We start from the raw sequence: 14,075 nt of genomic DNA on the forward strand, positions 1-14,075 counted from the left end.
CTGTGACAGAAACAACTAAACCACAGTCTAGCAATGCAGCCCCATTTCATTTTTACAATGTATTGGCTGACCTAGTCAAGACTGTTAGTTAAAGAAGCTATCTTTTAAGCCAAACCGGAAATAAAAAGGCAACTGAATAATAATAATGTTAAGGCTGAAAAAGATTTAAGAATTAAACATTAAAAAAATGCAGAACAAATTGAGATTGATACCAAAACATGTGAACATTTCTACTGTGGTGAGGAGAAGAATTAGACTATGGGTAACTTTAGAGGTAAACGCCACGCTGTGAGAACTAGAGTGAGGCTACTTTTAGTGTTTCACTTGGTATAACTGTGAACAATTGAATAGTATTAAATGTATACTCATATTAAGGTAGAACTGCATGAGTCATTTGCAGTAACAGAATTGGTACTTTGTTAGTTGCCCCTCTTTGATATTTCATGAGGGGATTCAGCTCATGTGACCTTCTCAAATAACACAACAGGACACCTTGCACGTAGCTGCACAGTAGCAGCCTAGTCAGGCTGGGACAGATTTAACATTTTTATCAAAGTATACACGCAAATACAGATACACATTATTTTAACATTTTCTGTTAATATGCAGTCCTGAAGGGCACCACAAACTGCAGCACAACATCCAGACACGAACCCCATCTGAGTGAATAATGGATGGAGGCAGCCACCCACAGGCTGCAGAGTGATATCATGGCTGCGTCACTTGTGCAGATGAGGGAGAAGGGGTGGGGTGGTTATACCGTGCAGTCTGTAGAGACAGTGAGGAACCTGCTCACAGAGAGGACAGAGGGACGATAACCATGTCAGCCTCCTGGAAGCAGCCGCTTTTTCAGATCTGCCTGCTTTGCGTCTGCTGCAGACACATCAATACAAGTAAATTAATTTTGGGTTTCATTTTTGCTGTGTTTTGTGGTTGTGTTCAAGCTCTGTTCAGCCTTTTCTCTGTTCCACCAAATGGTCCCGTAACCTTGTAAGGGCCAGAACAAAATGTCATAAGATTTTCACATAATTGTGTGCAACATAATTTGGTTTGAAGCATACTGGTAGTGATTGTTTATGATTTTTCACCTTATACATGTGTCTCAAACTGTTTCCCTCAAGACAAATATTTGTAATCATCATAGGATAAAATGTAAAAGGAAAAATCAAAACACTAGGTTACTTAATTATCGTGCTTGCAAAGGATTTTTATATTGATATGATTTTAATTGTCGCCTCATTATGCTTCATTTTGCAATTGTGCATGTGTGTTAGTTTAAGAACTATATAACAGACAAAAAGATAAAACCTTAAAGTTACTCAGTGCTTATTTCTTTTTTTTTTGTCTGAATACATTTTAATCCCAATCTTATGATATTTATGTAATTATTTAAGAAAACATCTCTTTGAAAAGATGATGAAGGAAACAACCTTGTTGCCGTTATGTAGAGGACACTTTTCACAGACAGTTACGAGCTGTTTCACACGGCAGCAAAGTAGCAACACTGATATCTGCCTTAAAATCACCTTAAAATATTGGTATAAATAATATTGTACCTTTTGAATTATTTTACACACAGTAAAAGACTCTGTATATTTATACATTTACTTCTTTTCCTGTCAGACACGTTGGGCTCAACCAAAGCGCCACAGGTTCCCACCACTGCTCTTAAAACAACTGTAAAAAGTGTTGTTCTTAAAGGTAATTTCTGCATGTTGTGTTTCCTTATTACTGCTCATGTAAATATGGCTAAAGAACACATGTTGATAAGTTATTTATCTTGTAAAATATTGTGCTATGACAAAGATGTAAGGATTTCCATGTTGTTGTGACCACGTGGCGCTGGATTTAAATTAGAGCCTGATTTTGCCTTGTGTGTGTGTGTGTGTGTGTGTGTGTGTGTGTGTGTGGGTGTGTGTGTGTGTGTGTGTGTGTGTGTGTGTGTCCACAGGGTTGAAGCCATTTTTCACACTCAAAATGTGGCTTTAGTATCAGGGTTACAATTAGGTTATGGTTAGATTTAGGGTAAGGGTCAATGGGATGTCCCCATGAAGATACAAACGAGACGTGTGTGTGTGTGTGTGTGTGTGTGTGTGTGTGTGTGTGTGTGTGTGTGTGTGTGTGTGTGTGTGTGTGTGTGTTTCTAACTGTTCCACAAAACTCCACACAGGTGAAAATCACACAGAGGAAATCCAGCTGCATGAGCCTGTAAATCTAACGCTAGCCTGTACGTGGACTGGGAATCAGAAGAAACTACCAAACATTAGCGTTTATTGGACAAAAGATGGGAAGACGATCCAGGACAGTGAGCGCTCTGTGCAGCTGGAGAATGAGCAGTATACTCTCAAACAAGAGTAAGTACTTCATGTGCATATTTTATCTGACAGCTTTAGAAAATCCACTTTGCAGTTCCCCTCCGAGTGGCTCAAAAACTGTTACAACGTTTTATCAAAAGACCTGAATATATAAAAGGTTTTAAATAGAACTGCAGTGTCAGCTCATGCCTGTCCATGTCAGCTGTAACTATCTTTACATGAAAGTAGGGCAACAGTTTAGTTAAAATAATCAGATAGTTGGAGGACAGGAGCATTTGATTTATTATGTTAATATCTAAAACCCCTCTTTGACTTCTGCTTTACAGTTTCCATATTGTCAGTGAACAAGACCTTGGAAGTTACTCCTGTGTTTTTGGGACTGAAGCACAAATAGATTTTATTTTGGCAGGTAAGGAAATAAACAATGAATCTCTGCAAGACATTTCACAGCTTCATTTGTTTTGCTATCAGCTCCTCAAGTCCCTGCTCAAGCTATTTATAGTGAATATCAATATATAACACTCGACTGAGGCTGTGCAGTGCTGCTATGTCTTCATAAGCATCATCAGCTCAGTCGTTTTCCTCCAGCTCCACAGATCAGTGAGGTGCGAGACAAGCCGATAGTCAGCTATCTGGGGGACTTTGTGGTGATTTATTGTAAAATGGAGGAAACCAAACCAGAGCCCAGAACCTGGACCTGGTATAAAGTCAATGGGACAGAAAAGGTAAGCTGCTCAGAGCCGGTACAGTTGTGTCACTGATCATTTTTAATTGACATTCCTTCAAGTAGGATTTCTTATGTTCATCTCCCATGTTTTTATTCTCAAGAATATTCTTCAAGAGCAGCTTTGCATGTTACACATCTTGAATTATCCTTATTTATCTTAATTATCTTATACCAAACAAAGTGTCTATTTTTAACAGCTCCTCATATTTTGTGAAAGTCGAAGTAAACCTTTTCATTACTGTTCATAGGTGGATGGTTTATCCTTTTATCCATATTCCTCATGTTTGGTCTTTTTCTGCATAAGATCCTATAAATGAACATGAGCAGGCATTAAAGCACAGTGGTGGGAAACATTAGAGCTTGTACTTATGATAAATTACCTGTATTTATGACACAATACATGCGTTTCCAGAATGTGCTGGGGCAGTGGGGGAAATATGTGCAAGTGTGCATACTTTTTAAAGCTTGTCATGCTTTATATTATGCATGCTAAATACACATTTTCAGTATCTAGTAGTTATAGCTGTTTGTAATGGGATAACAAGTTCAGTATTACTGATATTTTAATTGTGCCTGTAATGTGATGCAGTATTAGTTTAAGATAATAGATGCAATGGATAACATCCCAATGGACTGGGGTCTTCTTTTAACTTGATTTATTTATCAGATTTTTTGTTGTGTGGGTCATTTTATCTTTTTAAGTGGAAAAAATAAAAAGCAAAAACCTACAACGCTCCTGTTGGGAGGCAGGTTGGGTGTCAAATGGGATCATAGCACAGCTTCGTGAATCTTTCCTTTTAATTCTCCTTCTTTTCCCTCATTTGGCTTCAAAGACATTTAAATTTGTTGTTGTTACTGTGTCGTTCAGCAAAATCCAGACGGTGTCATGTTAACGTATGTTGATATATATGGGAACAGATCCTCATTGTTGAAGAGCCTCAGCGCTATGAAATCCACAATGAAGGGTGGAAGACGAAGCTGAAGATCAGCAACCTGACAGATGAAGACTCTGGCTCCTATTACTGTGGGGCGGTGTACCGCGTCGGCACCTCAGTGAGCCATGTGGAGCTCAAGGTCAGTAAACCTTGTGGAGCTGTCAGTAAACAAAAGGAACTCTGTACCTGTACAGCCCCTGAGCAGTTTGTAATTCAGACCCAGGATTCATTATTAGTTTGATAATAAATAAATAATTTGTCTCTCTTTGCATCCCTTTTTTTTTTAAAACTCACTGGTTACTGCTTTTGTAAAATAAAAAAAATATGCTATTAATCATGGCCTGTCATGATTGGTCTGGTGAACCACTGAGAGCCCAACTCCACAGGCTTCAAACTACAAAAACTACTCAAACATATAAAGCTTTTAAAACTACTTGGCAGAATAGACACCGAGTGCGGTCTACTAATCCCATAAGATAAAACATCTGTACTTCTTTCCTGTGGATGTGACTGAAAACAGTAGGAGTAGTGATATATAATATTTCCTCTTTCTGTACTGAAGATTATCAGCTTCATTGAGCCCCTGAAACCCTTCTTAACCATCCTGGCTGAAGTTATCGTGCTGGTCACTGCCATCCTGCTCTACGAGAAAATTCATTCCAGGAAGAACAACACAGAAGAGGGTAGATAAACATCATCCAGCTCTTATTTGTATCACTATCATATACTTTTTGCAACATTTTATGACAAAACTTATTTTTAACTTGTATTTATCGGTCTCATTCTCAGAAAATCTGCCGAACGGCAACCAAAAGAACGAGCTGTGAGTACAATGACGCAGTTTTTCTTTTAAGATACTTGCAGATTTCATAATCCAAGAATGACTTCTCTTTTTTTTCTGTCAGGCCTCAGGAAGAAGCTAAGGAGCTGGAGGGTAATACGTCCATGAGGCAGCGCAAAGTTTAAAGACTGCAGCCAGCTTTAAAACTCATTTTTAAAACTGAACGCTAGCAACATTTATACGGTTATTGTGGCATCTGTTATAACTGCATCACTTTGTTTCAACACTCAGAGTGCAACAGCTTCCAGCTAATCAACACTCGAGTTTGCAACACAAGTGGCCTCTTTCCTTTCCTGTTTACTTCCTGTGCAGAAACCCAGACATGCTTCTCTTGACACATCACGTCATCTTTGTCCCCTCCCCTTTCTCATAACAGAAGTGACTTTCTCTTCTTGTTGGCAACACCGTAAACTTCAAATGACTTTTACCCGTTTTTCTTCTCTGTGGTTCGTAGCAGTGCCTTACACTCTTTGACTAACCTTTCACTGTGCTTCCAATGACTTTTGTCCTTGCAGTAATCTATCTACAGTACTTGAATAACATGTAAATCAAAATATATCTTCACATATTCATCATATTTGTGCATCTGTTTTGCGTTTACGTGTAGGAGAATAGTCACAGAGTCATAGTTTCTTCCCCAAAAATGACTGCACCGTATGCAAACAAGCCGATTAAAAACTACACAAACCACCGTTTCAGTGTTGGATTCATTTGAAACTTATTTCCGAGCACTAAAGAAACACTTCAAAAATGTGTCTGTTAACACGTCAGCAGAGCAGTCAACAGAAAAAAAAGTTTAGGATGGATTAAGCAACAATAACAAGAGTCAGTTTTGAAAATCCGCCATTTATTATTTTTTCTATAAATACAGTGGATGCTTTTGTCCTGAACAACCTTTGTACTTCCTCTTCCCCACGGAGAAAAGCTAAGCTATACCACGACACACAATCGTGTAGACCGTTGTAGCTGTGACCACAGCGAGAGGCGACACACCCTCAGCTGCGACTGTCAGAAACAAATCTGTATCACTGCATTTAGAAAGTAAACTAGAGCGGCTCGTTCCTCAGCCTGTGTGAGACATGCTGAGTTTGGCTGGAGTTAATGAATTTACTTAAATGTGTTGAAGCTACTATATTTCTGAACTCTTGTTGTGTGCCGCCAACACGTCTGTCGCAGAAACAGCCCAGGCTGAGATGACGGGAGTCAGAAATATGTATTCATCCAACAGATTCGCCCAAGATGCTACAGATATTTGTTAAATTATTGCTTCTGTCTATGCTTCCCTTAACTCTGTGTATAATACCCAACACACACGCAAATTTCCATTGTGATCTTTCAGGCCTCTGTAATAATCAGGGATGTGTACACAGTATTTTTTCAGTACTTACTTTCACAGGAATACAGATTCTTCTTTTTTCAACATTACATTTCATACAAACTGGCAAACTTCACTCCCATCTTGCTCTTTAGAGAACAAAATCTTAAGTGAAATCTGCCTAAAGATTTCCACCCCTTCCCTTACAATCCAACTACGGCTGATTCATGAAGAATTGAACCAGAAGCTTGACGACGCCGTCGTTCAGTCCCACCACCTCTCCGTCCTGCACGCTCTCGTACAGTCGCAGGCTCTCTGTGCCCCACAGGAGGTTTTTCCTGGGGTTGTTGGCGTCAGTCTCCACAGAGAGCGCAACTGTGTTCAGCTGGTAGCAGAAGAAGGAGAAGAAGTGGCCGTCTGTGATCACGGCCTGGGACACGAAGGGTCTGGTGACATCCTCGTAGTTCCAGAAACCTACAGCGGGGAGAGGGAAGCATCAACACGAGCTACGCCTTCTCTCAGATTTAAAGCCAAATGTAGACCACTGCAGTAATCCCATATTCCTGTATCAGCGTTATTCCTGCAGCATCATGAGTAATGCCACTGACCAGTCACTTTGTTAGCTCTGCAGCTCTGGAGGAAACAGACTAAACATAGTGGATATGTCATAGATTTGTCCTGTAACACTGCGTGTCGACAGGTGGAACAAGACACCCCTTAATATTACATTTGTTAAACACTTAGTTATTATTTTTGAAAATTTATTTCAACCTGAAGCATGATCAGACTTTTGGTCAGAAAGCTTTGCTGCAAAAAGGCAAACTTCTCCCCCCAAAAGTCACAAAGCTATGACATCACAGAACGTGATTGGTCGGCTGCAATGACGATTCTGGACCAATATTAATTATGATAGTCGACACATACCCAGAGATTTCAGAGACACTATAGCACTGCCAGGCTAATAAAAAGCAAAACAACGCTCACTGCCACTTCATTAGGTACACTTGGCTACTAAGTGGATGATCGCCTTTCGCCTTACGTCTTCATTGCATAGATTCATCGAGGTTCTGGAAACATTTCTCAGATTGGTCAATAGTGACACGACCGCACAACTGTTACTGCAAATTTGTCAGCTGCACATCCATGATGTAAATCTTCTGTTCCAACACATCCAAATGGTTCTCTATTGAATTGATATCTGGTGACTGTAGAGGCCATTTGAGTACAGAGAACTCATTTTCATGTTCAAGAAACCAGTTTGAGATGATTTGAGCTTCGTGATGGGAAGCAGCCATCAGAAGATGGGTACACTGTGGTCATAACGGGATGGACACGTCCAGCAATACTCAGGCAGGCTGTGATTTTGTAAAGGATGCTCAAATGGTACCAAAAGAAGCAAAGTGTGCCATTCAAATATCCCCCACATCATTAAACTACCACCACTACCAGGCTCAACCGTTAATGCAGAGTGGGATGGATCCATGCTTTTATGTTGTACTCTACCACCTGAATGTCACAGCAGAGTTCAAGACTGATGGATTTTGAGTTACTGTTGCAACTGAAACAGTCTGACCAATCTCCTCCTGCCTCAGCCAGCTGCTCACTGGAATTTTCTTTGTAGATCATCAGTTTCTGAAATACTAACACCAGGCTGAAGGAAATAGTTACGCCAGAATCCTTCGTATTAAGAAATGCTAAAGACTTTGCGTTGACATAAGAATTTCAGAAGTTTCCGGTGTATGAGGAACAACGAACGACACCATGCCCATTCAAAGTCACTTAAACCACCTTTCTTCCTCATTTTGATGCTTGGTTTGAACTTTAGCAGCTCTTGACCGCATCTTCATGCCTAAATGCACTGAAATGCTGCCGATAGATGCTGATAGATATTATTGTGTGGCTGGTGAGTGTGTGACCTTTTTAGAAAATGTTTAGAAACCAACTTGAACATAAAGAAAAAGCTTTTCATGATGACATTTGCTCTGTTAACTTTCTGACATGTCTTTAAATCTCTTCAGCGAACAAAGTAAATCAACTACATGAAGACATAAATATGTATTGTAATGTTTTATAAACACAGCATCTCAGTTCTGTTGCACCTTTGCTGTGTTAGGAACTCACCTTGGTACATGGCCTGAGCTCCTGTCCAGGCGAAGAGGCTGGCGAGCGCGTTGGCTCTGAGGAAAACCTCCACTTGGTCAGCCTGCTGCTGCCGAATCATCCGGTCTCTGTGGTATCGGTCGGGCACCAGGTGGAACTGAGTGTGACCGTAGCACGCTGGGTCTGGTAGCTTTGCACCTTTAAATGAAACAGAGAGGCTTGTTATAAACAGAAAGTAGAGGGGATTAATAAAGAAAAAAATGAGCCAAACACTGGGTAACCTCTGTGATAATGAAAACTTCAAATATAAAACCACCTGCAGCTACATTATTATCATACTTTGCTATAGAAGCAGAAAGATTAAAAACAAGCAAGGTTGGGGTTAAAATAATTGTTCTCAAAAAACAATCTATACCTTTTACTAAATACCAGTCAGTTCCACATTGGCGCCCCCTGCTGACCATTACGATAAGTAAATAATGAGAAAAATCAACCTGATGACCTGTTAGTGAGACCAGAATTACAATTTGGGAACGAATCAGTTTGCCTTTGGGACAGTGGCCAGTTTTTGGGGCTCTGGGTTAAGGCAGTATATATATATTTTCTACCTCCTTTGCTCCCTACACGGACTGTTTTACTGAGCTTGTAACTAAAATCTGTTCAAACATGACTGATCGATAGAATCAGATATATTATAATAAAGGGAGACGGGACATTCAAAGAATCCCGAAATAAGATTTATGGGAGATTTCCGTGGCAGCAAAGATGGTGGCAGGAGTGATAAAAAAAAAAAAAAACTATAGGAAAAAAAAAGAAAAACAGCTTTTCAAAGTCTGATTTTAGGGCATAGTCAGCAAACTTAAAGTAGTTTTGATTCGATTTGAAACACAGTGTCCACAGGGCTTTTTGCTAAAACATAGTGGTGCTGTGGCTGTGTGTCATCAGATTAGCAGGATTAAAAAAATGTGATCATGTTTACTAACCAGGAACATGTACTCACTAGACTGAAAAACATGTCTAGAACCACCTAGCACAGCCTGCATGACCCACATCATTGTTTCACCTGTGAAGATGTTGTTGTCGTACTGCCTTCTGAACAGCGGCATCACATTGGGACGAAGCGTGATCTCTGGAACTTCAGCTGCATGGGAGGCTTCCAGCGGCATAAACTAAAAGTAAATACGATTTGACAAAGTAATTTGATCAAATTAATTTGCAAGCCCAACTTGCAAGATAGGCCGTCTAGAGCCCATGGGCCCATTCAGTCTCCCCCAAACTCCCCCTTGTGGTAATAATGTTGAATATATACACAAATAACTGCAGAACTCTGAGTGAAGTCCATTGAGTATTTGACAAGATCAGAAAATTGCTATATAACTGCAGAAAAAGCGATGCTTTAAATGTGTGAATCTGGATTAAAACCTTTTAACACTGCGATGAGACACGCAATATAATAAAGTAGAATTAAATATATAATGACAACATCACTGAAAAACATTTTAAGTGGTTTGTGTGATTTCCCCCCACTATGCAAGGCCATCAAAAACCCTTGCTGTGCATCTATTGCTATTACATGATCCATGTGGTCTGAAAAGGACGCCTACCTGAGGCAACTGTTGGGTTACTCTGATCTGACTGTGTGGGCGGTCGTCGATCTGGAACCTGGTTGGCTCGAGGTGGCGTTTCCGATGTCCCTTTGGGATAATTCTCTGACCCCTCCTCCAATAAAAGTTCACCTGGGGACTGAGATCTAAGAAAACAAATATAGATCAACATTAGAGGACTAGGATCGTTAAGTAGAAAAACATAGCACTCATACTTCATGCTATCTGGAACTCCTTGTCTTTTTGTTTTGAGCAATAAAACTTGTTAATATCTTCGTATTATTTTGGCAATAGTCATAAGATTATTATAATAAAGGCTGGACTTTTGTGATATGATAAGTTTCAGATTTTAATGGGCCACTCTAGTCGAGTTTTGTTTTTGCCCGAAACAACAAATCTACTTGGAACGTTTGTTGCTATATAAGTCTGTGTTGTTCACTATGAATGCCTTTATTTTCCTGAAGGTATCCACACCACTAACTACAGCGTCTTTAGTTCCACTTCATCATACACACCCAGACTGGAAAGCTGCAGCAGTGGGTTGTATTTAGCCAAACTGTAGGTGAGTCCAGACACCAGGCTCCTCAGAAAAGGTCCGACCACCTGCTCTTGGTGTCTGTACATGAAAGGCTTGCGTTTCCTAAATTGCCAGTGCTCTTGCAGGATCACACGGGTCACCAAGGAGCGTATGTCCGCGAACGCATCATCGTCGATTCCTGGAACCGCGGCTGTGGTCTTCTCCAAGCCTGGGGTGAATTTCTCGGGCAGGCCCGGGATGTACGCGGTTTTAGTGAAGTGCTGGTACCATCTGTCTGCGTTCCGTGCGAAAGTTTGAGGGTAAACTACAAATTTCTCCCGCTGGATGCGAGTGATGAGGGACAGCTTGTCCTCCACGGAGGAGGTGCATATCTTCTTCACCCGTTCCTCAATCTGTCGCCGCCGCGCAGATTTACTTTTAGCCGTTAGAGAGGGGACTATTGGAGGGTACGCTGGCTCCTTGACCGAAACGTCAGTGTGGACAAGCTTTTGGCTTCTAAAAGGAAACAAGTTTCTGGGGAACAGCAAGGGTAGCCGTGTGCGGGCCGCCATGTTTGCTTAACTTCTTCACTTTTCGTTGACACACAAACTAACAGTCTTTCAGAGCAGCGCCCCCTTGCGGAAAAAAGAGCCAGACTGAATGCTAACGCCTACATAAAGTAATATAAGTCAAAACTTAGACCGGTATTAAAGAACATTACATTTAATTTTATTTACTTGTGGCAGTGGTCTTGTAATTTAATAAAATGGTCGTGTAATTTAATAAAGCTTAGCTTGTATTAGCATTATGTTTAGCCTCTGAGAACGTTGAGGGTCTTGAATGAAGCCCTGTCGCGTAAACGATGGTGCATTTATGTTGACTCAGAAATTTCGGAATTTGTAGTTGAACGGGCTAAAAACGTGGGTACAAATCTAAAACGTTCGCTAAACTTTGAAACCAAAATCATTCAAAACTATAGCAAAAAACGTCATACTCGTGTTACACTGTGTATTTTCTATGTAGCTTATTGTAAACGGTGGCAGACGCTAGTAGAGATTTGATGCAGCATGAACAATCCAAACGGTAGGGGAGTACCCGAAGGCTACGTCAAAGTTGGACTTTTAAGACGGTGCAACGGCTCTGGTGAGGTGCAGTGTTTTTGTCAATAAACAGGCTGTTCGGCCTTTAAAAATATATAGACACAAAATTATTTCCACCAAAACTGTAAAAGCCAGCTATGTACTGTCGTCAGATTTTGCGGACACCATTGTTCGGGACAAGAGCGGCTAAGCTCAGCCGTTTCCCCCATGTTTGTCGAAGCGAGGTATCTGCTATCAAAATAAACCGTCCTGTTGTCATTCTTGTCAACATATTCCTTTCATTAGCTGCTGCACAGCATGTTGACAATACCTGTCCTACTGGTGGTGGCTGTGGTGAACCTGCAGTGCCCCACCACCACCAAGAGGTTTGGTTTCATTGCGACACGTACTTAAAGCAGCTTTTTGATTTTCCCATGTGTGATGCATGCCTGTTGTTCACCCCCAGAGACCCCTGTGCACCAAAAGTGACGAGGTGAGGCTGGCAGAGGAAGCCAGCAAGAAGTACGGCTCCCCAGCTCCAACCATCTTCTCCAAAGTGATCGACAAAAGCATCCCTGCAGATATCATTTATGAGGATGAAAAGGTACAGTCTGAGCTCATAAATAAACATTTTGTGGTTACATTTCTGCAGTTCAGTCCTTCATATATAAGATTTTTTTTTCTGTGTTTATCAGTGTTTGGCATTCAGGGATATCAGTCCACAGGCGCCTGTTCACTTCCTGGTTATTCCAAGGATTCCTATTCCCAGAATAAGTGAGGCCAAAGATGATGATGCTGAGGTAAACTGGTGTTTTCTTGTCTAGACTCTCAGATCATGTCACAAGCAGTGAGATTGTGCAGCACATGCTCCCTTTTTATAAGTCTATGTTTTTTACTATTTGACATGTCTGTGAGATTAATTTCCAGAGCATTTAAGAACCAGCTCACCCCAAACTGTTGTCACAGCACTGGAAGAAATCTATAGGTGAAGCACTAAAGGCACTACCTTTCCCTCATTTGAAACCAGTACTACCCAGAGTGTAGCCTTAAACCAGGGTCTTGGACCAAAGAGCAGGTTAAATATGCCCAGATGTTCTTTTGTTTTCTGGCTTTCCTAATGTAACAACCAGTATGAGTGTTTTTGCATTGAATGGGCAGTGTTGACATCAAATAACCAGCAACAAATGTGGGCTGGTCTGCAGCCTCATATTTCCCACAAGGGAAGCAACCTATAATCCTAAATAGATATCAGGTAAATAAAATAATATAGCAGGGAAGTTGTAAAGGAGTCGAGCCGTCCAGATTAAAATTCAAACACAGATTAGGTAGATATACAGACAGATATTACTGTTGTTATCTAGATTCCCTTGTTTAACAGTCTAAGAATAAAGAAGAAATCTAAAAACAGAAGGCGTATACTACTTTTAAATCAGATTTAAAAAAAAAAAAAAAAAATCAACAAGCACAAATATGTGTTCTGTTTTAGGATTTGATAGTAACACTTATAGAGCAATAACATTGTTGTAAAATTGGAAAAAGAAAACAAATCAACAAATAGTTTCTTGTATGAATCTGTTGTTATTATTGGTGCTCATTACCAAAAGACAAAGACTTCAGACGATATTTAAAAAACTTTAAAACCTCCTACTGTACGTGCACAGACGTCTGAGGAATCCTTCACGAAAGGTGACGCTATTTCCTGGAGATCTGAGTGGTCAGTAGGCGTTGATTTCATACTTGATGATTACTGATCTGGAACGTAACTTGCTCTAGTCCAGGTTAGTATCACAGCAAGTTACCATGTAAGAAGTAGTTCAGAAATCCCAGGATCAGTCCCGAAGTTGGATGAGCCTGCTGTAGGTCTCACATCCAGTTTGGTCTCCTCTGTGACCGGACACGCTAAATATTAATCTTTAAGAAGTCATAACTGCTTCATTTACAGCTCACTGTCGACTGGAAATAATCTCTGCAGCTCTCCTTTTCTCCACTTTCAGCTCTTAGGACATTTATTGGTTGTTGCCAAAAATGTGGCAAAGCAAGAATCTCTGACTGAAGGGTACAGAGTGGGTAAGTTAGACCATTTTACCGTAATGATTCTCCAGACATTAATGTGACTATACAGACTGTTTGTTTACATCCACACTGAATTCCCAGTGATCAACGACGGGAAGCACGGTGCTCAGTCCGTCTACCACCTTCACATCCACGTCCTGGGAGGAAGACAGATGAAATGGCCACCAGGATAAGGGCTTCACATTTACTGTGGTGTCTCAGTTTAATCCAATAATAATGGCATAATACCTGTTTATACACAAAGCTGATGTCAATGTAAATATGTTGGAAAAAATGTGTGAAAAGGAAAAGTCAGAAGTTGATGTTTGATATGGCTGCAAATAAAGACACATTCTGTTATGGAACAATAAAGCTCAAGTCAGTTCTTTAATCTCTAATCAAGTCAGGATACTGTTACCATGGTAGCAGCTCACATTTAAGAGCAAAGGTTCAAAACAACGAGGTCAGATATGTGCGAGTAATCCCTCTCAGAGGAAAAGTTCATGCTTCACTCTGCCCAGAAACACTCAGCTTCAGGCAGTTTATTCCTTCACCCACCTGCTCTTCAAACCTTCTCAACAGCTCATTTC

At 40.5% G+C, this 14,075-nt stretch overlaps 3 protein-coding genes across 6 annotated transcripts; 2 read left to right on the plus strand and 1 right to left on the minus strand.

Moving 5' to 3' along the window:
• Positions 1-710: 710 nt before the first annotated feature.
• Positions 711-5,510, plus strand: emb (embigin). The gene is given in 10 exon segments (XM_026188960.1): positions 711-774; positions 777-893; positions 1,624-1,701; positions 2,171-2,354; positions 2,642-2,724; positions 2,904-3,040; positions 3,961-4,116; positions 4,540-4,660; positions 4,767-4,800; positions 4,883-5,510. Coding segments are annotated over 10 exon segments (1,035 nt in total). The 3' UTR covers positions 4,944-5,510.
• Positions 5,511-5,644: 134 nt separating this feature from the next.
• On the minus strand, positions 5,645-10,991 carry mrps30 (mitochondrial ribosomal protein S30). Its single transcript, XM_026188944.1, has 5 exons — positions 10,353-10,991; positions 9,838-9,983; positions 9,297-9,402; positions 8,255-8,431; positions 5,645-6,607 (listed from the first exon to the last, which is right to left on the minus strand). The coding sequence occupies exons 1-5, from the start codon at positions 10,924-10,926 to the stop codon at positions 6,348-6,350; spliced, it is 1,263 nt and encodes a 420-aa protein (XP_026044729.1). The 5' UTR covers positions 10,927-10,991; the 3' UTR covers positions 5,645-6,347.
• Positions 10,992-11,076: 85 nt separating this feature from the next.
• On the plus strand, positions 11,077-13,853 carry hint2 (histidine triad nucleotide binding protein 2). 4 transcript variants are annotated; one of them, XM_026188955.1, is made up of 7 exons: positions 11,077-11,274; positions 11,378-11,497; positions 11,740-11,819; positions 11,900-12,037; positions 12,129-12,233; positions 13,428-13,500; positions 13,588-13,853. In XM_026188955.1, exons 2-7 carry the CDS (start codon positions 11,422-11,424, stop codon positions 13,677-13,679), a joined length of 564 nt encoding a protein of 187 aa, XP_026044740.1. In that variant the 5' UTR covers positions 11,077-11,274; positions 11,378-11,421; the 3' UTR covers positions 13,680-13,853. The 4 variants fall into 4 exon arrangements, with proteins under 4 accessions (XP_026044740.1, XP_026044739.1, XP_026044743.1 ...); XM_026188954.1 differs by having other exon boundaries at positions 11,077-11,497; XM_026188958.1 differs by lacking the exon at positions 11,740-11,819 and having other exon boundaries at positions 11,085-11,502.
• Positions 13,854-14,075: the final 222 nt, after the last annotated feature.

Source organism: Astatotilapia calliptera, chromosome 12 (genome assembly GCF_900246225.1).
Source record: "Astatotilapia calliptera chromosome 12, fAstCal1.2, whole genome shotgun sequence".
NCBI classification, from domain to species: Eukaryota; Metazoa; Chordata; class Actinopteri; order Cichliformes; family Cichlidae; genus Astatotilapia; species Astatotilapia calliptera.

Coding starts and splice junctions, on each gene's coding strand:
- mrps30 (XM_026188944.1), bottom strand. CDS start 10,926: ATGGCGGCCCGCACACGGCTACCCTTGCTGTTCCCCAGAAACTTGTTT. Junction 9,403..9,837: donor TAACCCAACAGTTGCCTCAG/GTAGGCGTCCTT, acceptor ATTTACTTTTAG/TTTATGCCGCTGGAAGCCTC. Junction 8,432..9,296: donor CGACAACAACATCTTCACAG/GTGAAACAATGA, acceptor TTTCATTTAAAG/GTGCAAAGCTACCAGACCCA.
- hint2 (XM_026188954.1), top strand. CDS start 11,422: ATGAACAATCCAAACGGTAGGGGAGTACCCGAAGGCTACGTCAAAGTT. Junction 12,038..12,128: donor TCATTTATGAGGATGAAAAG/GTACAGTCTGAG, acceptor TGTGTTTATCAG/TGTTTGGCATTCAGGGATAT. Junction 12,234..13,427: donor CCAAAGATGATGATGCTGAG/GTAAACTGGTGT, acceptor CTCCACTTTCAG/CTCTTAGGACATTTATTGGT.